General features: G+C 30.9%; 1 protein-coding gene across 1 annotated transcript; it reads right to left on the bottom strand.

Moving 5' to 3' along the window:
- Positions 1-1,232: 1,232 nt before the first annotated feature.
- On the bottom strand, positions 1,233-23,399 carry LOC116769146 (homeotic protein Sex combs reduced). Its single transcript, XM_032660175.2, has 3 exons — positions 23,267-23,399; positions 20,419-21,279; positions 1,233-3,132 (listed from the first exon to the last, which is right to left on the bottom strand). Exons 2-3 carry the CDS (start codon positions 21,149-21,151, stop codon positions 2,828-2,830), a joined length of 1,038 nt encoding a protein of 345 aa, XP_032516066.2. The 5' UTR covers positions 21,152-21,279; positions 23,267-23,399; the 3' UTR covers positions 1,233-2,827.
- Between the last annotated feature and the right edge of the window lie 347 nt (positions 23,400-23,746).

The raw sequence follows: 23,746 nt of genomic DNA, 5'->3' as shown, positions 1-23,746 counted from the left end.
ATAACGATACTACAATGACGTATTTCAATATTCAATATCTATGAATTAATTTAAATTCTGTATTAATATAGATATATTTAAAGATAATATGTAGGAAAAAAAAAATACAGTATTAATAACATCTGCTTCATAAAAATCTAAATACTAAACAAACAAAGGCAGTTCGAGAATACCAGTTCTATATCAATAGTCGCTTATCAGTCGTCATATAAGCCGATACAAGGCCTTACGCCGGCCAAATGAAAACTGATTCGCGACACTGTACCCAACGTAAGGCGTACAGCGATCTCTCGCTGATCGGCCGGCGGTACATTAATAATATTAGTCACTGTAATGTGACAAAGAATACACGATTTGTATCGCGCTTAGTTGAAAATAAAAACTGGTTGAGAACTGTTTGTGTTGCTGCGGTATGAAATTTTGTATTTGCTTGGGTTATATAAATTGTATCGTTTTTTTTTCAAACATTAGAAGGTAATGTTTTTTTTCAACGAACAGGTTTCCTGTTTGTACATGCTCTATCAAATGTTTCGGTATAATGTTTTAAAATACTCAAATAAAAAAGCCAAATCATTTGTTAATATCTCTACAAGTTTAAATTTTCACTCAACTTATTCTAATTTTTAGATATTAAAAAGATATTATCTTATATTCAATTAATAAAGTTATTTATCCCTTCCATTCATATCAAACATTGACTTGTTAACTTCATATATGAAAAAAATATATATTTTTTAATTCATTCAAATAATTAAACTCACGCCATTATTAATAAACTTTATCAAGAAATAAATCAATAAGCTGTAATTATTTTTTTAATACAATTTCCTAAGCAGTTCCAATGACATAAGTTGTTAAAAGCGAAAAATTTTACAAAAAAAAAAAAATTGAATTAGGAACTCGGATAAAAATTACTCACAATTACTCAGGTAAGAAGTTACTCACAATTACTCAGGTAAAAAGTTACTCACAATTACTCATCAAATAAAATATATGTGTATGATATTCTGACAATGATTTATATGATAACGCCGCGACCTACAAACTATTCAGTAGGCTCGTGGCGCCCCCTAGTTCGTAAGATGAATCATTTATCATCAGTACCGAGGCGTCGATGTGTCGGTTGTTGAGAACGAACATGCCTTTTGTGAATTTAAATTTATAAATGCAGTTCATCGCAAATAAAACAAACGTTTCCCAGAACAACCCGGACGTTGAATGAAAACTAACTCTATGTTTATAATTTATTTTATCTTCTTCACCAATTTTTCATTATTCAATACATTTTATTCATACAATACAATAATTTAAGTGATCATGTAGCATACTTCACTAACTCTCGATTCAACTGGAATGAACATTAAACATATTTATATTTAATAATTACAAAGAATTAACACGAAAATAATAATAAAAAAAAAAACAATATCATACAGAAAAGAGGAAAAAGAAAAAAAATATATTTAAATTACAGATATTTTAAGAAATAGGCCACTTCCTATTGCACGATTATTTTACAATTACAAGTAGAAAATATTCTAAGGATTTTTGTAATTAATTTTTTTTAATTTTTCGTTACTCACCAATCGTACTACGATACATCTAGTATTTACAAACAATAAATTAAGCAACAAGAATTAACTTAGAACAAACGTTTCTCAATAGAAATACAAAGCCGTAGATTTTTTTTTACATATATATAAGTATATCAGCCAGCGTAGAGGTAAATAATTTAAGAACCGTATTTTTCAATAAATCGACTGAATACGAAAAAAATATTATTTGAAATCAAAAAAAAGAGTCGCTCTTAATTAAGTATACAAAATTTAACAAAATATCACAGCTGACTACGACAGTTGGAAAATATATTACCAAAACAAAACAAACAAAATAATAATAATAATAGTCCAAATGGAAGAAAATGAAGAGGTAACGTGGGAAGATATGAAAATTATTAATAACATACATACTAATTACATTAAGTACATTTATATTAAGATACGTTAAAAGTATTCAGAAGTTACATTTTTTATGTTATATTGGTATCGGTGAATTACAGCTATTTGATATTAAAGTTAAATCTAATAGAGGAACGAATGAAGAACGGTTAGTTCGAATTATTTCAAAAAAAAAAAAAATACGAAAAAAAAAAATCACCTAAAAATATTTACATTCACTATATAAAGACACATTAAAGGATCGTGTGTCTTTCACAGAGTTCCAAAAAGCCATCTATATTCAAATTAATATATATATATTATATATTATATAATGTTTCCGCCAAATAATATCTCATCCCTGTAAAATTCCGAATTTGCTGCGTGTATCCAAATGACGTCCGTTATAACATTATTATAATTGAAACCTATCTTACAATCTACGTAGCCATCACAATGTACACTAACAATTAATTTGTTTAAATTTTTTTATTAATTTTATTTTTATCTTAATCGTTTCGTTAACTTCAATGCAGGTATTACAAGCAAAATCATATAGCTTATGACTAGCCAAAATTCATTCTAAAACAGCTAGATTCAAGTCAAAACAGCTGTTTGTTAAATTAACATTATATTAATAACTTTATAACCGATGTCGTTTCCACCTCAACCTCAACCTCAATGTCACTTAACTCAAATGTCACTGTCACAATTTAGAACGTATCACAATTTTCCGAACAGCGAATAACTGATCCAGTCCAGTTGTTGTATTACAACGTTTAATTTGAATTTATATATTAATTTAATTTAAATGTCGCGATACAACTAACTCCGTGTAACGGTTGACTTTAATAAATCAGTTATCCGCTATTCGAAAAATTCCACTGATCCTATGCTGATAGATGCGCGAATTGGCTCGGGTGGAGGTCGAACTGGTAGGGGTGTCCGTACGGGTTCATGTGGTAGGGGACTATGTTCATGGACGCCATTTTGTGCTCCTTCTTCCACTTCATACGTCGATTCTGGAACCATATCTTGATCTGTCTCTCGGTGAGGCAGAGCGCGTGTGCGATCTCTATGCGTCTCCTCCTCGTCAGGTAGCGGTTGAAGTGGAACTCCTTCTCCAGTTCCAGGGTCTGGTACCGGGTGTAGGAAGTTCTCTGACGTTTCGTCTCGCCGTTAGCGTTCACTGTACCTGGAATTGTTAAATTAAACATTCAATTATGAACTCTATTAATAATACACTAAAGCATATAACTATACGTAGGTGAATTAATTACTTTGTAAGTGTGTTGTATAGAAGAGTATAATTTAATTAGGAACTCTGCTTGTTATAGAATAAGGTGTATTATTATATGTAGGTGAATGTCGTATGAAAGCCAATGAATAGTTGGCTCGCTCGTCTCCACGCTCGAATGATCGTGATGAACAACTCTTACAAACGCACACACGAACAAAACAAATATACACGCTGATATATATATAAATATATATTATATATAGGCAGATATAGTTATTAATGCGTGTGTAATTTTCTATGAATTTAAAATGCACACTAAAATGTCGTTAAGTCCAAAATGGCGGGTGGAATATGTAGTATGTTGACATTCGTAGTCAGTCGGAGCCCTAGGGCTGATCTGTCGGCCGCAGCTGTCACCAGTCATCACTGAACAGTACCGAGATCACCACTCGCCTTGGAAGAGCGCCAGTCCTCATGATAAATACGACCGTCAGACAACGTCTTAGAAATTAAACTGTGTCATTTGTTACATACGGAGTCACTAATGAATCGCTTACGAAATCATTAAAATCACACGTAAAACTTCTAATAACGAATACACAAACATTACTATCGCGTATGAATAAGTCGTAACACATAATGAATACAGGAGCGGTTCACGTTTGTCCCTTAAAACGTTGAGACGTCAAACCCGCGTCTATAAAGATGTTTGAGAACTATAAATATTCGATGTACTCCCAAGTAAAAACCCTACGATTGATATGTTAGCGACATCCCGATTCACAAACATCTGACAGACGGTATTATTTTAACATAATAAATCCACCGAACAAAATAAGCAACTCGATACGATCGAATATCAATATATTGGAATAAACAAAACGATGTATTTATACATAACGATGCTATTCTATAATTGTATTACAGGCTATATGTTAAGGAAGCGCTTTTGAATGTATTATTGTAAAAAACCTCTAGAACAGGTATCATCGATATGTCACGGTGACATGTAGCCGACCTGATACATTATTTTGCAATACATCAAGGTTCGCGACATCATTAGATATTTTCAGTGTCTTATGATCTACTAATTATGGATACGACTGACAGATATATTTTTTTTATTCAGTTCTAGTTTTATATGACAAAGATTGTATTCATACAGCCAATATCTGAGGTTGGCATAATAAATTAATATTTTTTGTAAATGTTATATTAATGTTTATTGCTATATTTGGTTTCAGATATAAAAAAATAAAGAAAATCTGATATAAATAGTATTTTTTATAGGAATTATAGGATCTTCTTTTTACTAACGTAAATAATTCTAGGTCACAGACCATTTGATATTCTGAATTTTGAGTCTAGACATATTGCATGGTCGAATTTTAAGTGAATGTCATCCTATTACCTATGGATGAGACTTAAAATTTGAAAACTAAAATAGGCTGTGTCTGTAGACGATATCCGTGAATGTTTTAAGATTTCTATAACATCTTGAAAAACAGGTTATTTTTTTTTGTACCCAATGCAAAACAAAATGTATGAAATCTTCTTCTCTTGACTCAGTGTCATAATGATTTAAATCAAATGATATTTTTTAAAATCTTATACCATATATTCATCTTCAGATCTTCTGTTAAACATTATACGTAATAAACATTTAATCGGAAGCAAAAATCTATAATAAATTCACTATAACCATCAATCAAATAGTATTTCTTTCTTTGCTTTAATTATCTTACATCAAAAAGACACATTTATTGCACACCCTATATATATCTCCGCTAGTATTTAGGCCTCTTTATATCAATCGGCATGTCACAAACTAAATCTGAACATGAAAAATGGTTTGTAAAGCCATTCCGTATTTCTATACGATATATCTTTCCATCAACATTGCCTCGGCCACTGGAAATGAAACTTAAAATATTTAACAACATCAAAGGAGAAGAATAATTTTATATCGAACAAAAAAAATACACGCTTTATAAAATAAAGTATGTTTCATGTTGATAATATTATAGTGGTCTATAAAACGTGTTATGATTATTTTTTTATTTCAGAAATTAATTAATTTAGATAAAAAATACTTAGAGAAATTGGAATAGTAATATAAAGGTGTTGAAATTATGAACATTTATATAATATATTTATAAAATACTATATCATAAATAAATATTATACTGTTATATTATAAATTGATTTTCTGGTTAATAATCGTACTAAGATATGAAGAAATATTTCGATTCTTTATGAGAACAATCTTAGTATAAATAAAAAAAAATCCCTTACATTATTTACCAATCATAATATAACTTATAATACTCAAGGTATTTAATAAATATTACCTTATTGGATTTAAAGTTTAATAGAATATAACATACACCTGATAACCAAAAGCATATATGACGTACGGCAAACCGATAGTTGCTATGTGGAAATCTCATCTGCCCATTACGAGCAGTCGGTGCATTATCAAATAGGACATCAGGATATAAACATATACATCTAACAAATAGCGGGTTATTTTTTACTTCAAATTTACATATAGATATCTGGATTTTGAGCTGGAGTAAGTATGTTTTGGTTCGGTATAGCCATTTGATGCGCAGTTGTTTTCTCGAAATACATTGAGCTGTTTACATATATGTATGTGTTATATTTTTTTTTGTTTGTTCGTTTTTAACGCTATTTATATGTTTATGTTAATAATTTGTTGGAAATGTATAAGTGTGTTAACCGTCCCAATATATAGGAATTAATATAATTTTATTGTCTCTTGATGGAAAAAGTTATCACTCTTTACATATGTCTAGCAAATGTTATATTTTTTATGTTTATCCGTCTGCTTGGTGCGGCTGACCTCAAGAACGTCTAAACCGATTTTGAAGGGACTTTAACGTGAGATATCCAATATTATTAGTAGCAAGTTCGTTTTATGTGAGAAGTTTTTAATTATTTTTTTTTTGTATGAATATAAAAATATGCAGATAAATAAATTTTCTTTGCCAATGGTTTGAGAATTTACGACTTAAACTATTACGTATTGGAAAACTTTAAAAAAAAAAATAAGTCTCTCTAGACTTGTAGGTACTATACAGTAAAGTTAAAATAGAATTAACTTCCACTATTTCATAAAGAATATATTTAATTCACTTTACGGAAATATGATGAAAGGTATCTCAATAGTTATATTAATAATATTTGTAGATTTCTATATAAATTTGATTTTCCGGCTATTTGTTACACATTGGATTTATTCACTTTTGAATGTACATATAAACGAATACCGTTGTATATGTCTGAGTGTGTGTGTGTGTGTGTGTGTGTGTGTGTGTGTGAACTATTATTTTTTTAATTTCATTTAAGCTAATTTATTTGAAATGTATGATTTACCATGAGATTTACACTTTTAATTTAGTTTAGTTTAAATAAGGTATAATGTCATATAATATTTTTAAATCTTTTTTTTTCTTTATGCAGTCTTTACGCTTATTTTACACATCCCTTCTATTATCAAGTCGGTTAAAGAAGTACAAATCAAAATTTCATTTAAGAGCCTATATAAATCGGTGGGAAGTGGTTGTGAAAGTTTTTTGTACATATATATGTGTTTGGATGTCTGTATGTTTGATAGTTTCTCAGTAACAAAGCTTAGGTACTCAATTTTTATGTAGGCGTAAGACTCTCAAATAAATCAATTAGGCAAAACAACAAAACGATAAGAATTACGAAACAACAAGGCGTTGTCCTAAAAATCAACTATCTTTATATTAAGGTTCACGTATATTTTTCATATAAGTTTGATATCTAATAGGTGCGGTTATGGTAAAATACAACTAATAATGGCATTAATTCCCTTAAGATCATTCCGAAGCTAGTAATCCTTACTTAATAACAACCGTATCGATTAAAGGAATGTGATATTTATTTTACTTATAACAGAGTTCCATTTTGAATGTCCCTTTGATATCTTTGTGAACCACGAAGTAATTATTTTTAGTTGTCACCCAACTATCACAAGACTACTAAAAGCGCTACCTTCGTGCTTAAAATGTTCCATGTTTTCTGTGTTTTGTGATCACGATATTCTTCTACCATTTATGGTTGTGATATATATATTTATATATATATATATAAACAGCAAATAAATTAATTATTTTAATAATATCTTATCGTAAAACAAATATATATTAAGTATATTAAAATAGCACAAGACCTTTGCTCAAATTCTCTCATAACGCATATTAAAAAAGTATCGGATAAATCATATGAAATTTAGTATGACCAGATTGTTATCTTGATTTGGGTAGGATTTCAAATTGCATTTGCAACCTTACTTCCATATTTTAAGCAAGCAAATCCAGGCATAAAATCAAGTCTAAAAATCACAGGCATGTTTTTGGTTGTACAATAGAATGACTAGAAGTCTGCTCAAAAGAAAGCGATTACTTTTATATACGGTAATTAATCCAATGTACAAAAATAAGCAAAAATGTTAAAATTGTTTTAATTACACTACAGGCGTAGCGAATTCTATAAATGTGTGTACCTATATCAGTATAAAATATGGTTCACTTAAATGGTATATCTGATGGTTTGCACAAAACGGTATTAAGAGCAAAATCAAGTTGTGTAATGATACCGACGTGGACATATTAGGGACGCTAATATCTTGTACACATTCACATAGCACGCTATAAATCTGCGCAAGCGCAGGCTCTTATGTTTGATTATCGGAGATTCTCTACCAAATATTACTTTTTGAACATATACAGATTACTATTAATTTATTCTGTTATAATTAAAATTGCCTATTAAACTTTTCATGTTTATTGTAAGAAACATAGATTAATTATTAAAAAAATATGAAGATTATGGAATCAAGACATGTGAAAATCATCATTAAAATAATTTAACTACCAAATCAATTAGGAGTTATCGCAATATATATATACTAAAAGATAATTATTTCAGATAAGCGTGTAATCTGCGAATTATCCATAACTATATAAAATTTAACAAAGAATCTAAACCGCTAACACCAGTTAAAGTTGCACTACCTGCTTTTAAACCGGGCATAAAACTGTTGAGGTTTAATTAAAAACTTCGGTTATCTTGGACGAGCTCCGTGTCCACAATTACTGTGCCCGTGAAACCGGTAATAATTTAAAAAATATATATATAACTCGTAAATGATGCCATAAATTAACCATAATAATACGAACGCCCAGCCGGCCATCATGTGCGGATAGCTAATTGAATATTAATATTATAATAAATCTGGCCGAACGAGAACCAACGATCTCGCTTTATTTATAACTTTATAAGAATTTTTATTTCAACATTCATCGGTTTTATACCGATTTAAATGTTTTATATCACGAATATACGCATAATACGTATTATTTTTAAGAAATTAAATCGAATTCTGTATTGCTATAGTTAAAAATTAAGTAACTGTCCAGTGTTCTGGCGGCGCAGCAAAGACGCCTTCCTCTTGGTGTTATTTATGACTTTTATCTCGACCAGCGCCGCGGTCGATGAACACAAACAAACGACATCTCTGACAATAAGACAAATCGACCGATTAACAAACACTACCTGCTTGGTAGGTCCGGTCCATGCAAATCTCGATTTTTTCACGTCATTATTACCAAAGAAAGTAAAAGCATAATGGCGTCTATTACATCAATTATGTGGCAATATAAAGAAAGTATGGATGAGAATTAGCGATGCTTTGCAAATTTAACTACACTTTTGCCCGAATGTCACGGACTATTTGTTATATTTTTTTTATGTTTCAGTGATTTATTGCTTGGATACATTGTGAAGTATTTTGTTTTAGGAATACCACTTGCGGTGAAATTGTAACTCGTTCACAAAGAAGTGTATTTCGTCGAATTGTTCATACTTTTGAATACATAATGACCATCAAACGGCTAAAGTTAGTACAATGAAGCATATGTGCTTTTGCTATTGAATGTCATGGCCGTTGTGGAAAGACCTCGAAATACGCGTGTACCTAAATACACTCGGCTGAGAATATTCATAACATAAAAATGAACACTTCATACATTGAAACGGTTTTGAGATGTTGCGCGTTGAGAAAAATTAATTCAAACTAGTTTTTTGAACGTGACAACGTCTGAATATCGGAAGTAAGCTCAAAGAGAAATGTACAAAGTGGCTTAAAAGTTAATACTGATATGTAAACTATATTATGTTAAAGTTTAATCAAAATCCAACACAACATTTTTTGCGTGAAAGAACAATAAACATCCTTTAATACATCCACAAAACTCTTGCATCTATCGTCATAATAACATATAAAATTTACAAATTTTGAATGAACAAAATCAACTCACAGAACATTCACCATATTACACATAGCAAAGCTATAAATTTAATGAGAGCCGTGTGTAGAGTCAACAAAAAAAAAGCTCCCACTAATCAATATCTTAATTTAATTTAAGACTAGATGAACTCCAATACACGGCAGTTGGTCGGCCGTCGAAAGAAATCTCCATACAAAACATTACTCGTCCGTGTTGAACGATTTATACGACGCGGGTAACTGTGCAGTGAACTGTACTACGCTTATTGTATATTATTGTAGTGACATCGACTAATATGTTGGCCGACTGATGATCCGACGCTAGGGAAATATATGGTTAATGTTAACACTTTTTGGTATACCCACTCCAAGAGGACTGTGTTTTATTTTACACCCACGGCATCTAGGGTTATAGAATTTTGATCGTTAATTACTGTACACTAGATACGTTTATTCTGTAACAAATCTGAATGATATTTTGTTAGTTCTACTGTATTTTATAGCTTCGGTTTAATTTAAACGTTCCGTTTGTATTTATTAGATGTTTAATTGAGCTTAAAGTCAGATCAATATCGTATTGCAATGCGATCAATACTCGAGTGTGTATCACGACGTTGTAAGCGACTGGATCTATTTAATCCCGTAATAGTCAACAGTGTCAATGCAGCCGCGTGCCGTGTCAAACTCGGACGTGGAAACATGCCGGCGATAATATAAAAACGATTTGTTATATGCGATTCTCGGAATAAACTGTTTTAATTATAGATCACTAGCTTTTGTCCGCGACTCCGTCCGTGGACGTCAGATTTAAAGTGTGTTAAATAGATATAGTTACCAGGCGTCACCTTTAGTATAGTCTGCATCATGTGATACATACACAATACAACTGTTACGCCTTAAGCCTGCAGTGAATACAGTGAATTTTGCGAAAATTATAGCCTATGTCCTATTCTGATACCTAATCTACATTATTGTAAAGTATCATTAAAATCCGTTTAGTAGTTATTGCTTGAAAGATGAACAAACATCTATAAGTATATCCATACAGCGTTATGACGTTTCGCAAGTAAAATGTATGTAGGATATTGAAGTTAAATTATTTTAAATCTCATTTTATTCATAACTATACATTGAACAGAGTTACGTTAGAATCAGACTAATATTTCGAACTGTTATTGAGATTGTTACTGAAATAAAGGTATTTTGAAGTGTATAATCTGTGCTGATATTATGATTATGATCTGTATTATAACTGTCTGCTAGCGTCTTGATATTATCCAGCGATTTATATTTGGTGAATCCGGATAAATCTTAACCGCAAACAGCCGACTCTATAACTGTGAACTTCATTAAAATTCTAATCTATAAATAATTTTTAGATAAATATAATAAATGTCCTGCAATAATCAATTACTCCCGAACATTATACACGGAATGTAAGAACATATTATTGTGTATAGAATTTATAAATGAGAATTAATTTATTTCGAAATAACACCAGCTCTAGTAATATCGCGACACGCAGCGAGCGCTCGACGATCATCGCTCAAGACATATCAAAACAAACTCCTCAAACACTATTTGTATTTAGCAGATTTCGTGTGTTTAAGTTTTGACTGGCTAAATCGGTCGATAAACTTTGTTTTAAATAACAGATTTTTTTCATATTAAGTCATATAAGCCAGCCGATTTCGGTTATTTTAAAATAAAAGTTACAATTACGATTTCAGATCCGTTTTCTTAATAGTTTTATATTTATTATAAATATATAGTCCATAAGCATTCTTCGTATTAAGAACTTAGATATTAACGTATACACCTAGAATAATATTTCTACATTATTATATAATATTACATTCCTAGTAACAGGAGTCGGTGTTTAAGTGTTAATTCAAACATAAATCATGGTAACATTATGAATTTATAATTAATTATATTCTAAGAATAAAGTTAACTATTACTCGTTACATTATGCTCATGAGATTTCCATTACAAGTAAGTCTTAAGGTTACGTCACTTTGTATTTACTTTTATGAAAATAATTGTATAATAAAATTATAGAGAATTAATTCCGAAGTACTATAGTGACAAGCACAATAATATAATTAAAAATGGTATCCCATATTCAGTAAGAAAATAACTATTTTCGGTAGCACCTTAGATTTAATTAATTTTGAATTATTCGTTTATTTCTGAAATGAAATATTCAAATGTAATAAGTTATTAGTTACAATTAATTAGTGCAAGCATTAAATAATTCTTCACAAATTTCTTAAAGATTTTTTTTTATCTATATGAATGTCTATAATTGTAGTATATCAAAAATTAATAGTATTTTATAGTCGAATATATTACTAATACCTGTCACGACTATCAGTCATCAATCAGTTATTGGTGCTTTAATAAGACATTGTTTATAGCGCTTTAAAAGCTCGGTAACTGTAGCATATTTTTTTTCCATAACCATTAATAACTGTCCCTTTGTTCCGTACGTTCCTACCCCCGGGTAGTTGTTACCACGATATTCAGATGTCGATTCCTTTGTTTACAACTTTGTTACATATATTAGTTTTAGTGCTAAGACTATTGTTATTAGAATATAAAGTACAATAATTTTTATACGTTGAGTGATGCTTTAGTTCGGTTTGTATGAGATGAACTACATATAACTATTTGGCTTCTAAATGTTTATTTGCTTTGTATGGGATTGAAGTAAAGGGTGTTCCAAAGACTATTGATCAGTTGATGGATTAATGAAGTGAGAATGTCGACCTCCATCACATGCTGTCGTTCGAGCCCTGGCTTCATAGCCTTTTGTAGGAATGTCTGTGAAACGTGTGGGCTTTTCCAATATAGCATAATGTTAGCCACTCCTAATGTTAGTGAACCGCCTGGACGTGTTGTATGTTTTTGAAATATTGAATTTGCGTTCAAATCAAATAAAGAGCAAGAACGTTTTCGGTTTCTAAGTTTATTTTGAGTTTGAATGAAATTGAACCGTATGATTAAGTGTTTTTAAGTTTTAATTCCCAACGTCCAGATCATCTTCCAGCTGATCGACGTTATTCTGGAGCCGTCTTCAGACTATTTAAATTCCGTTACGGTTCGTTGCTTCAATGGTTTATACGACGCTGTTAATTTCAGAGAAATTATACTTGGGGTGATATTGATTTACCCTGTTGTGTTGTTTGAGCTTTGATTCATTATTTTTTTTAATAGTTACTAAAATTTCATACAAATTACAAGACTCAGAACGCCCAACGATAAGTTTATCTGTATTGCGTATCGATATAAAAAATATACAAAAAAAGGTTAAATTTAAAATTGTTTTTAATTACATCAAGCTGTACAACGGATATGGCAACACTGCTGACAGCTGTTTTGACAGCTCCTATATTAATTGTGACGTTCATCGTTAGGGCATCGCCAACCTCTTCCGTTTCCACGTCATTAATAAGATGAGCAATAGTAGAAATATTTATCAATGGCATAATCGATACAGAAACAATTATAACCACATCCATCAAAATTCTCAATTCAGCTTGCCGGCGAAGGTGTTCAAATAGTTTTCAATCCATTCGACATTCGACCTTAGTTTCTTATAGATGTAATTCAAAATCAATTACATCATTCATCTCCGGATTCACAAAAGAAAATGTATCTTGGTGCCATGTGTTAGGTTTTATATTCAAATGCAGCTCCCATCACGAGGTAGGGCTGTATCAAACGGCATTAACATTCTTATCTGTGGTCTGTCACACAGCGAGGACGTCAAAGTTCGAAAGTGAGGAATGCATTATAATTAATAGTCCACGATGCGAATGGATCGTAAACAAAAGATGTGATAAATGGATTATACTCTGATAGCTGATAATAAGCATTGTTGGCTGGCAATCGCCTTACGTGGTACGCTTCCATACATTTTGACCGTTTGGTATTACATTATAGCTATAATATAAATAATCATAATATAAAAAAAAAATATCATTTTAATATACAGCCTATGTGTCAACCTATTTCGCTATCATTAAAAAAAAAATTTAATACACGGTAATTTTTTTGATACGCTTGTAACAGCTCAGATTAAAATAATGCGGTTAACGAAAATTATTAATAAATTACTCTTAAGCCTTAAAACAATATAACTGTAACAAAATTGGATCCGCGAGAGCTTTAAAGCTCAGTAATAAGCGCTATCGATACATAATGATGTATTGGCCGTCGCACATTAGTGAGGAACATAATTTAAGTGTTTGTCCGTTTGTTACGACATATCGATTGACTTTATTATTGATTACATTGACAATAAATTATATATCGTGTGAATTAGGCTGATGTCGCACTTTCACCTTTAACATACGCTTCTGATTTATGACTGGGCTTGAATCGAAACACAAATCGTAACTATTTAAGAATGTTAATATAAAATGTCTTACCTAAATATCATGAATTTTTTGTTTTTTTTTTTTGTTAACATAACTATGCAATTAACGTTTTGGATGGCACTTAAAAAACAATAAAGTAACCATAAAATTAGTATACAACAGCCATAACGATGTTTTAGTTGTATATTTTTTTGTAATTTATTACTTGCTACTAAGGGAACGCTTGTATCTCATACCTACCATCGTAACTCTCAGTGCCTCAACACGTGTGGTAACGAAATCAAATTAAAATCGTGTTTGATAAGATCGAGTGGCGGTTATGGAAATTTATGACTATATTACCTGCGCGGGCGCAACATAAAAACCTGGCCCGGACTGCGGTGTTATTTATGCCATGCGAACGATTATAGATTATTATATACACCGGATACGCCCCTGGTTATAGCGAAATGCGAAGCCGAATCTAAATACCTAAAGTAATATCTTATACTAAAGAAATAAAAGAATGAAGAATCTTTAAAGAAATTCTAAATTAAATACTTGGACGCTCACAAAAATATGTTGGTCTCAATGATACAGAAATAAATCACACAGATGACAATTTAAAGTGGTTAACCCACTAACTGTTACCATTTTAGATGCTTTGATCGGATCTTGTCGAAACTCAACCTGCTGTATATATAATAAGCGTAATTAGAACCTATGCTCATAATATTAAAGTCTCATTTACAATACATCAATATCTATATAGTGGGTGTTTGTTCTAGTCTTTAGAGACGCTCAAGATTTATGTTTTTATTTAAGAATTAATAATACAGTGTGAGTAATCTTAGTTATGCTAATTCGAAATAATCTGAGCTCGTAAATATAAATATGGTAAAACTTTATGGTTCAAATATATCAGATATCGAACGGGTTCCGTATAAATGTTTATTACAATGCACCTAGATATTAATATAGTATTTAAGAGAAAAATACATTTTCACTGTCAATATTTGTAAAGAAGGAAAAAATTAAGTTAATTTTAACAAAAATATTTCTTTTGAATAAATCATGTACAAACCCACAAAACACACCTGGCGCCATCCCTCGTGCTTTACGATCTGTTAAAAGACTGACTTCGATGCCCAAATTAACACGAAATAAAAATCGATACCCCATTAAAAAAATATATATAAGCGAAACGGAGATAAAACCTTAAAGAAGGTCCACGTCAAAACATTTGATTGTATTAATATTTATAGGCATCGAATCGCCGCAGGACAAGCGATCTCGAGATGAAAAAAAAAAACCGCTCATCAGACATTGAGCTTTTGAGTAAACCGCAAATCCTTTGTTGGGGATATTTATGACATCAAAACAATTGTAGTTACCATTATGTCTGATACGACAAAGACATTATTTAACTTTTAACGAAATTGAGATAACTTCATTCATATTATTTAACGGTGCATTCAACGTTTTTTTTTTTTTTGTATTAAAATATCTTTTAATACGCTTTAATAGTAAATCAAAATTTTTGACATAAATAAAAAAAATGTACTGAATCATAAAAATTATGAAAAATGTACTTATATTTTGAGGTTTGACGTTATTGTGGCTTATGATAGATTGTACTTATACACATGAGATCTTAAAGCCTAATGAGGATTATTTTAAAACACAATTCTCTCATACAAATAACATAGATAATGCTATGAGTAATATGACTTTTCATTTTTGTCTATGAGATACGATGAACTGTGTCGCAACTATCTGAATAAGTAACCTTAGTATCCTGTAGTTTTAACAGCGAAGTCAAGACTCGGATCAAAGGCAATACTATAAAAATAAATGTTATAAAGAGCGTCTTTAAATAGCGGTAGTGTGCACGTTAAAATTACTATAGCGACCTTTGCGTCCACAGACACTGCGCCCGCTCAGGATAATTTACGTTATCAATGTACCAGATCTTAATGTATGGGTTAGGAGACAAATATTCACCACATGCTATATATAAACTGTTCGCCTCGCTTCCAGTGTTATCAATAATATTATTACGAGCAAATCTATCCGTCTGTGAGTACGATCGTGAATAGTTTTATCAATTGCAATGAAATTTCGTATTCAAAAAGAAATAAAGACTTTGACTGATTCTCAGTACAATAATCGTAGCAAAACCAAATTTAAGGTGAAAGAGTAACTCGTTTCCCAATCCTTTCGTGTAACAATTCAAACGCTTCTGTAATAAAAGGTCAGTATTAAATACTTTTTCTCAAAATAATACTCAAAATAAAACAAAATGTTTATTTTATATATTAAATCAATTATGAATGTCCTAATGCGTGCAACACTCGAACCGGTCCGAGCGAAGGTAGATTTCTATGGTAATATAAAGCTCATATAAGAACCATTGTGCTTAATCAGTGTCTGTCTGACACGGATTATTGAAACGAAATTAAAACAGGAACACAGCGCCCATTATGTATGTATGTACGTCATTCCACGGTTACTCCCATCTTTAATTGCTAACATTCACATTTTATTCACTGCTCGTAAGTCATTACTGGAGTTATTTACATAGTGATATTCATAAGGCTCTGTAAACGTTTTGCAATATATATATAGGTACGTAATGTTAATATGAAAATATTCTTCTAAATATTTGTCTATTTTCCTGTTTGTTATAGATAATACAAAAGAAAACTACAATAAATATACTGGCAGAATACTGACTGTGTAAAGAAAAAATTCGATAATTAGGTAGGTACTATAAAAAAAGTGTATACGTATTTGTTGCAAAAATTTCAATCAATGTACTAAAATATTAGTACAGTAATTAATAATTCGTGTAAACATATTAAGGTCGAAGTATAAGTAGGTGGTTTTGATTCGATGCTCGCTCTAAAGATACAATCTCACTGAAGGTTATCTAGCGAAAATCTTAGTTTGTAACCATTAATAATATTTCAATATACTATCCGTGTTGCGTTTGAATTCGCAATCTGAATATACAAGAATTAATATTAAGTTACAGCAATCGATACACCGAATAATTATTCGATTTAAAATAAAGGAAAATTGCAAGCGAACGAGAAATTAAACAGTCTAGTATACACCTGCAACGGAATTTTAAACACCTTTCATACCATACAAATGGTTGGCATGAATGATTAATTCGATTAATTCTAAATATATTTTTTAATGGCGGTTAAATATACGTTTTCTATAAATTCCGATGCAACAGAAGTACGTGTTGGTTCTCGTGTTCACGATGAAAAATAACGGTAGCCCCTTATATTTTATAGCGGGCAAAGTTTTCATCCATAATTGAAGTTCCGATTCCTTAGGGAGAAGGGTTTTCCCTTCGAGACAGGTTCGACATACCGTACACTACAATCGAATTGGACTCCTATTGACAAATGATTAGATTACATTTTACATCGCACACATATATGAAATGCATTTCGTAGTTATTGAGTGATAAGTATAGCAATTAATAATTACATTCCAATCGAAATCTAACTAATGTTATTTAATTTCTGCTCAATAAACTAGGTACAGATGTTTTCAAAGCTAATTATAAAATATTTTATAAAATTGAATGCATCGTTAAAAAAAACAAACAAAAGTTTAATACCTATATAACAAAATGGCGACTAACTACAAGTTTCGCAAGTCATGGCCGTCGACCAACCAGCGACCACGGCTTCACTAATCCCTTTACTTTTGTCGGCCATTTGTGTTTTAGAATTGCATTTATTAAATGTATAAGCATTTCGGCCATTTAACTTAAGAATTTAATCTCAAACGTGAACTGTTCTAGAATATTCCGAGTATTTAATCTCAATGTTCATCTCAAATCATTTATATATTGTATATAATATCTTGAATCTACTCCTGAGTCGTGATTGCATTGCATTGCGGAGATAGCCTCCAGGCATTTTGCATTTCTTTGTTGATTCTTCATATTTTTATTGTTTTAATTCATGTTTTATTAATCTCTACTTTAGTTACTTCGTATTTTATCCAGGTGGTATTAAATTATTGATATCGCATCGACGTTAATTCTCAAATAACCGATATTGAACCCTAGACGTTTAAGGGCTTATTAAAGTTTTATCTCTAACTGTAATTTTCTTAAGCGTTCTCATTCTGAAAGGCTAGCAATTTGCATTGATTAGAATCGAAACAATTTGCATGGTATTTAATTTTTATAATAAACACGAATTAATTATAGTAGAAAATGTTGAAGGTGCATTATAATCTATTTATAAATACCGTATGATTGTGAAAGATTAAAAACAAAATGGCCGTAAAATATCGTGTTCATTAAGATGAAATATTATTATTTCAACGTAGCTGATCTAGATAATATCCGATGTTAACTATTTTATGTTGTTATTGCGATAAATTATAAAAAAAATAAGATAAAACAGAAACATTATTTTAAACAATTTCATCTTTTTTTTTTGTAACATTCTAATTTATGATTCATGCAAAGCGTTCTTATAGAAAGCCTCTATGGTGTGACATGTAAAGTTTTCATAATTTCTGTAATATTTTAATCAAACTTTTACTTTTATATAATTTTGACTAGATATATCTATTAAAACAACGGCATCTATTTAATATTCATTATAGTAAGTATGTTATCTGCGGCGATACTAAGATCTGTAATTGACTGTTACATACTTCTATTTCAAGTCATTTGTATCCCAGCCTTAAGGTGTTTATGATTGCTAAAACCGTTCACTCCTAATGGAAGGCTATATGTAACAGAAACACTAATTTTTATAAATCGTTTTTCCGCTATGCTATTTGTTGGCTGAATGTACTTGTTCTATGCCTATTATGAGTATTATTTGCTATTTGTTAATAGTTCTAGATTCAAATTTAAAGATTTTTTGTCTTATAATTATTTAATTAATAGGCTGTTGGAATTAGAAACCTCAACGCTATTCGTCGGCTGTATAGAGTTATTCCTGTTATGTCTTTTTTTTGTATAATTTAATATTTGTTAACTGTTCTAAATTCAAATTTAAAGGATATTCCAGTAAATATTTAATAGGTATAATCAAAATAGAAGTATATTAAACCTCAATGCTATTTGTTGGCTGAATACAGAATACGCTTGGTCTAGGCTTCTTTATCTTTGTAAATTATAGAGATCTGCATTTTGTGCACGCATCACCGCAAAACTGTCAGATTTTTAAAAGTTTTATTTTAGAATCATATAAGTATTATAAAAATATATATGATTTTATCTAAACTTATAAAAACTTTAGGTAAAGATGAGTTTTATAAGAATAACTTTTACAGTGATGTACATTTTCTTGTACATATGAACATTTCGTTAATATACACTTACATATATCAAAAAACGCTGATAAAGTCATGTATTTCAGCTAGCACCTAATAAGGTATTTATAAAATAGTTCTAAGCTAAATTAAAACAGTTTTCATTCTATTAACATTGAATAGTATCGATTGTCTTTATGACATAAGAAATCTCAATACAATTTGTTGTTTGTCTATTCAAGACTTCTTCTTTATAGAAATGAGTATGTGTTTGTAAATAGTTCTAAATTTAAATTTAAACCATTTTTATTCTATGAAAATTTAACAGATACCATGGTCGTTGAAATATAAGAAATCTCAGCACGAATGTCTACCGTTATAAGTTATTGCTTCCAAACATGAAGGGCTAACCTCTCACCTTATTTGCATACCGATTACACAAATAATACTATCATAATTAATTAATAAGGTATTACTAATGAATTTTATTATTATTATTCTTATCGTTTTTTTTTAATTTGGAACGCATTAATCAAACGTACGCTTACACGAAACGAAGTTTTCTATTAAATTTATATTTAATAGTATACGCATTATAACTCTTAGCATAATATTAAAAACAAAAGAAGAAAAAAAGTATCCGAAACTTTGTCAAAGTTTGTTTGAAAAAAAAGCACAATACAGTCCTGGAATCGAAATACATCTGCCTTCATCGAGATATAACATGTGACATATATAACAGATGTTGTTTTATTATTTGAATATTTCATTTTAAACCAACGCCATGACTGACAAATGAATTGTACATTTTATAAGATGGATACGTCATTTTAATGATTGTAAAACAAAGATAAAATTAAACCATCGTTTAGCGATCCAATTGACACCTATCTTATAGAAAGGCGATTTTTCGTTGGAAGGTGAGAAAAAAGTCTATGGTTTTCTGTTAAACAGCCGACAACAAAGCCATTACGCCTTATTATAGAGATCATCCATCAGACGCCGTATTGAAACAACATTAAATACACGCTAATGTTTTATAAACAGATATATAATTTATTTTGTCTCCACTTTAGCATCTAATTGATGGATAGTTTAGTAGACCCGAATGTCAGTTTTTAATGAAGGCGTGGCGTTAGAAAAACAAAACGATTTCACGGCATAATAATGTTGAGTTATATTTGATTTCTGAACTGATGTAACGTTTTGTTTTTGTGTGATATAATAAGTACTTACTCTGTCCTAGATGCACTCGTTTCATCCATGGATATATCTGCGGTGGATTCGCTTGAGCGCTGGCTGATGATTTGGTGTTCTTTGTACTGGTGTTGTTAGCTTCGGCACTCTCATTGCTCGAGGTGCTTGAAGCTGGGCTCGATATATTCTGGTTGATATTAGCCTTGTGTTCCACTGGAGACGCTATTGGTGTCGTCAAGCCTAATTTGGTACTCGTCCCGGCTGGATTAACATTAAAACCAGGTGAAGTCCTCCCAGGGCCTGACGAAGTTGATAGATCCTGTGGGGAAGCCACTCCCGTCGTCGAAGTTGAATCGGCAAATTTACAAGCACTAGCCGTCTGACTCGTTGGTGTCATTAGGTTCGGTGATAACGCACCAGGGCTGGGGTTCGTGTGTTGGTGGATGTGAGTCGCGCTGCTCGCGAGTCTTTGGGGATGGAGTTGTGTGTAATCTATCATGGCTTGTGGCTGCATGTGTGCACCAGCGGCCGGTGTGGCGTATGGGTGTTGGGGATAATGATGGCTGACTTGTGGAGGTGAATAACACGTGTTCGGATAGGACGCTGCCGCGTTCGGATTGTAGTAATCCGTCCCGGGTGTCGGCAGGCCCGGGTGACCGCTCTGATCCACGGGTGTCCCAGTCCGTCCCGGGACCTGATTCCCATAGCACGAGGCCAGGGAATTGACGAATTGATAGGAACTCATCCCCGCGTTATAATTTAGATCGTTCATTTGTAATATGTTTTATATATATGTTATATCAATTTTCACTCCGCATTCATTGTAGTGAATTCTCTAGTCGGACATCTTGAGTGCTTCGGACGTCTCACAATTGTCCACTACCAGCTTGATTGATGGACCTGTGATGAAATGTAGCATTAGTTTGTCAGCTATCCCTTGTTAAGAGCATGTTACAAGAATACTTTTGAGCTATTTGTTATATTAGCAAAAGTTTTAGGTAAATGAGAACGCAACATGTAGGTTTGTCAAATACGTTGAATCACTAAATCCTGTACGCGGATATTTATTTGAGTGATGTTTTATTTGTTATTAGAACAAGAATTAGATTATTTTAATTCTTGCGTGTTATTTAAATTGAATTATTTAAATTTAATATAAAAATGCTACTGATATAGGAACGAAAGGAAATAAGATTTTATTTTATACTTATGTGTGTTTAAGTTCAACTCGCAAAATTACTGCAACTTTCGTGATGATAACTTTCATTTACATTAATTGTATAATGAAAAAATTATATAATTTTTATATACCTATTGTTACTATATAACGATTAGTATTGAAGTCAACCGAAACTTCACGCTGTATTAACGATAGATACGTATTAATAAACATAATTTATTTTCTCATAATAACTAAGTAATAAACATCGGTTCAAAAACAAATTTACGTCCATGTGTTATGTAAAAAAAATATGTCAAGTCAAGAGCCACGTGGTGCTATAAAAGTTCTTTATGAGTGTTAGCGGTAGGCCGGACTTGGCTGGATTTATGGTCACCATACTGCATACATCTTCATGAGCAAATTAGCAGTCATTGTATCCGATTTATTGCGGATATATGGAACGAATGACGGATGTTTCTTATTTAATTTAGTTCATTCGAATAGTTTTTTTTTTTTCATTCGTCCAATTCCTTTCATTTGTTCGATAGTATCTGAATGCTTATTTGATGTAATTTGTTGGTACGATCAAATAATTTAGAGAGCTCGAAATGAAATTTGCGAGAATTATTTTATTATCAAATTTATTATATAAAATTACTTAATAGTTAGTGAGGTTGTTTGTAAAAATATTCTTTATATGCTTATTAATTTTAATTATGTTATTCATATTTAAAAAATATATTTTTCGTGGTACGTCGACAATATTTAACATTATAGTGTTATATAACTTATTTAATTATATAGTGTTGATATTTATAGTCGAGAAGACATTTTCATACCATCTATAGATATGCCTACTTAATTTAAAGAAACAAAGTTACTTATATCGATAAAAGTAAACTTTCTTAAGAAAACTTTATCGCTCGCTCCGTAGGTATAACTTTTGTATGTACTAATAAATATATATATAATATTAATATGTGTAAATATTAAATATTCTATGTTATTCAGCTTCATTCATATCTAATATTCTCATGACACGCAGACAGCATGTGTGTTTATTTCAGTATCGAAATTTTTGTTCGTCCGCTTCAAGTTAAATGGGCCGGTGGATTTAACTTGCTTTTTTTTTGTTTTTAACCCCCGCCTTAACCTTCCTTTGATGACTTGGGAACAGTTTTAGATTTTACTTCTGTGATGTTGAATCTTTTATTATTTTTGTTAATAATTTGATTATATTTAGTTTTTGATTAAATTTTATGTTTCTGGACGTTAATATATTTATTTTAGATTATGGATTTTTTTATTTAATGGAATTAATTTTTGTGAGTTGTATATAATATTATATTAAGTGAATCAAGCTGATTTACTATAAATAGAAAACTTTATGAATAATAATTTTAACGATATCCGACTTCAATTTAAAACATTTATGTTATTACAAGTATGCGAACTTTTATTGTATAAAATGAATTTTTATACGCAGTTATTAATTAATTATTTTTTTAACGATCACTTTAGCTATAATCAATTAGATGTTATTCTATTCCCATTAATAAAACCAATAAGCTTTAAGCTCTCGCCTGTCACGACGAGCATCACGGATTATCACCGACGCGATTTAATTTTATAACTATTGAAAATAATATTTAAAAAAAAACAATAAAATTTAAAATAAAATAAATATAAACCACACGTAAAATACCAAAAAAATATCAAACGTACCTCATATAATACAATGAACTATAATGTACGTAATATACACAACACTCACAACACAAACAGTATAGCAGCGGGCGCGTGCTGTCGCGAGGAAAACCGTACTTGATTTCCCGAAGCGCGGCCGCCAGCGAGCGAGGCGGCGGGGTGGGGGAACACTTACACACCGACACGAGCACACAGCCACACAACACACACACAGTCACACTCACGCACGGTTATACATACTATGTCGCTTGCGCTTCTTTGATTATATTAACTTTTTTTTTTCCGGCCGCAGTCTTCGTTGATAGTGATATGGTGTATGCAGCCAGTAACAGAAAGGAGTTTTTATAGTTTTAATTAATTATCATTTTTTTGAATTGGGAATTCTTACAAGATTTCTTACTTATTTCATTTTTTTTTGGATTTGGAACTTTCTGAATGATTTAGTGTTTTATTAGTTGCATGCGATTGCTTGCTTGTATTTAACGTGTCTCTTAAATG

Source organism: Danaus plexippus, chromosome 5 (assembly GCF_018135715.1).
Source record: "Danaus plexippus chromosome 5, MEX_DaPlex, whole genome shotgun sequence".
NCBI classification, from domain to species: Eukaryota; Metazoa; Arthropoda; class Insecta; order Lepidoptera; family Nymphalidae; genus Danaus; species Danaus plexippus.
The sequence above is the reverse complement of the archived record's forward strand: the minus strand, read 5'-3'. Positions and strand labels throughout refer to the sequence as shown.

Excerpts from the sequence above, each read along its gene's own strand:
- LOC116769146 (XM_032660175.2), bottom strand. The coding sequence starts at position 21,151 with ATGAACGATCTAAATTATAACGCGGGGATGAGTTCCTATCAATTCGTC. Across the intron at positions 3,133-20,418 it reads ACGAGTGCATCTAGGACAGA|GTACAGTGAACGCTAACGGC; the intron begins GTAAGTACTTAT and ends TAACAATTCCAG.